Genomic DNA, 1,913 nt, shown 5'->3' on the forward strand with positions numbered 1-1,913 from the left:
ACTGCTGCAGCGGCGGGTTTAAGCGCGCTCTCCGCGGATGCGGCGGGCCAGCTGGATGTCTTTGGGCATGATGGTGACTCTCTTGGCGTGGATGGCGCACAGGTTGGTGTCCTCAAACAGACCGACCAAATAAGCCTCGCTGGCCTCCTGCAGCGCCATGACAGCGGAGCTCTGGAAACGCAGATCCGTCTTGAAATCCTGAGCGATTTCTCTCACCAGACGCTGGAAGGGCAGTTTGCGAATCAGCAGCTCGGTGGACTTCTGATAACGGCGGATCTCTCTCAAAGCTACGGTTCCGGGCCTGTAACGATGAGGCTTCTTAACGCCACCGGTAGCGGGTGCGCTTTTACGAGCGGCTTTAGTAGCCAGCTGCTTCCTCGGGGCTTTACCTCCAGTGGACTTACGGGCGGTTTGCTTGGTTCTGGCCATTATCTCACAGAAGTACTACATCAAAAACAAAGAATAAGACAAGCTAGAACGCAACGCTTGTTTTAAGTCTACAGCTGCCATGCGCTCATTGGACGGCGTAGAGTCAGTGGTTTTTGATTGGTTATTGTCTGGGGCTTCAAAATGACAGTTGACCAATGAATGTGCGTCTCCTGTTTTCAAACAAGAGACGACAGTTTGTGGTTCCCGCCTAAATGTCCTGCATTCTTGTTCACTTTTGTATGAAAACAGAATAGGCGAAGTCGGTCTTAAATTTGTATGCCAGATTATGTGATTTTTTTTTATTAATACATTAAATTAACATACTGGTAACAAAAAATGTATAGCCTGAATGCGCTGTAAGACGCTTTGGATAAAAGTATCTGCATAAATTATTATAACTAGCACTGCAGAATTTAAGTGCAATATGGCATGCTAAGGTTACTTAAATTGTTCCAAGGACCACATTTTCACTAAACTAGAGAAATAAAAGTAATTGAAGAGGATACGGGATTTCAAATAAAATGGGTCAGTATTAAAATAATTTTAAATAAAATAAACTTCAAACTGGGTTTATATCAAAGACTATGGTCTATACCAACTGAATGAAAAATCGCTCTCACGTGGAGAAAATGTGTGGCTCTTAAAAGAGCCTTTGGTTTGAAGAGAAACTTTTCTCGGTTTACTTGGTCTTGGCGGGTTTCTCGGTCTTCTTGGGCAACAACACGGCCTGAATGTTGGGCAGCACGCCGCCCTGAGCGATGGTCACGCCGCCAAAAAGCTTGTTCAGCTCCTCGTCGTTGCGCACCGCCAGCTGCAGGTGTACGGGACTTTTTGTTGTCCCGAGCGGCGTTTCCAGCCAACTCCAGGATCTCAGCGGTGAGGTACTCGAGCACAGCGGCCAGATACACCGGAGCACCGGCACCGACGCGCTAGGCATAGTGGCCTTTACGTAGAAGCCTGTGAACACGACCGACGGGGAACTGTACTCCAGCTTTGGAGGAGCGAGTCTTGCCTCCAGTTTTGCCTCTTCCACTCATTGTGATAACAACCGCTACAACACAGTTTAAAGAAAGAATTATAATACAGAGAGCTGCGACGTTACTTTTAAAAGAAAGCGTGCCAGTCTCCTATTGGCTGGAGTCTGATTACGTTCCAAGCCAATCAGTGAACTTCCCTCCGAACTTCAAACCCCACCCTCTTTCTGCTGCTGACAACCCTCAAGCACAACGTTAACCATGTTCACGAGCTTCTTTGTTTACCTTTATTTATTTTTCTATTTATTCCTTTCTTATTTTTACTCCTTATGTACATTTTTATGACTTTATGTAGAACACTTTCAATTACCTTTGTGTATTAAATGTGTTATATAAACCTCCATCGCCTATTATTTATTTCATTCGTTTTAAACATAAAGTGATTCAAGTTAAATGTCTGACTTATAGCATAATATTCACATTCACGTATCAATATCGTCAAAATGCTAC

The 1,913-nt window shown here is 44.7% G+C and overlaps 1 protein-coding gene and 1 pseudogene across 1 annotated transcript; both read right to left on the reverse strand.

Annotated features, from left to right (window-relative positions):
• Positions 1 to 7: 7 nt before the first annotated feature.
• Positions 8 to 461, reverse strand: LOC107686735 (histone H3). Its single transcript, XM_016483836.1, has one exon. It carries the CDS (start codon positions 427 to 429, stop codon positions 19 to 21), a length of 411 nt encoding a protein of 136 aa, XP_016339322.1. The 5' UTR covers positions 430 to 461; the 3' UTR covers positions 8 to 18.
• A 647-nt stretch (positions 462 to 1,108) lies between these two features.
• Positions 1,109 to 1,525, reverse strand: LOC107686738 (histone H2A-like; annotated as a pseudogene).
• Positions 1,526 to 1,913: the final 388 nt, after the last annotated feature.

The sequence above is a fragment of the Sinocyclocheilus anshuiensis genome, unplaced genomic scaffold, assembly GCF_001515605.1.
Source record: "Sinocyclocheilus anshuiensis isolate Anshui unplaced genomic scaffold, SAMN03320099.WGS_v1.1 scaffold1717, whole genome shotgun sequence".
Classification (NCBI taxonomy): Eukaryota; Metazoa; Chordata; class Actinopteri; order Cypriniformes; family Cyprinidae; genus Sinocyclocheilus; species Sinocyclocheilus anshuiensis.

Coding starts and splice junctions, on each gene's coding strand:
- LOC107686735 (XM_016483836.1), bottom strand. CDS start 429: ATGGCCAGAACCAAGCAAACCGCCCGTAAGTCCACTGGAGGTAAAGCC.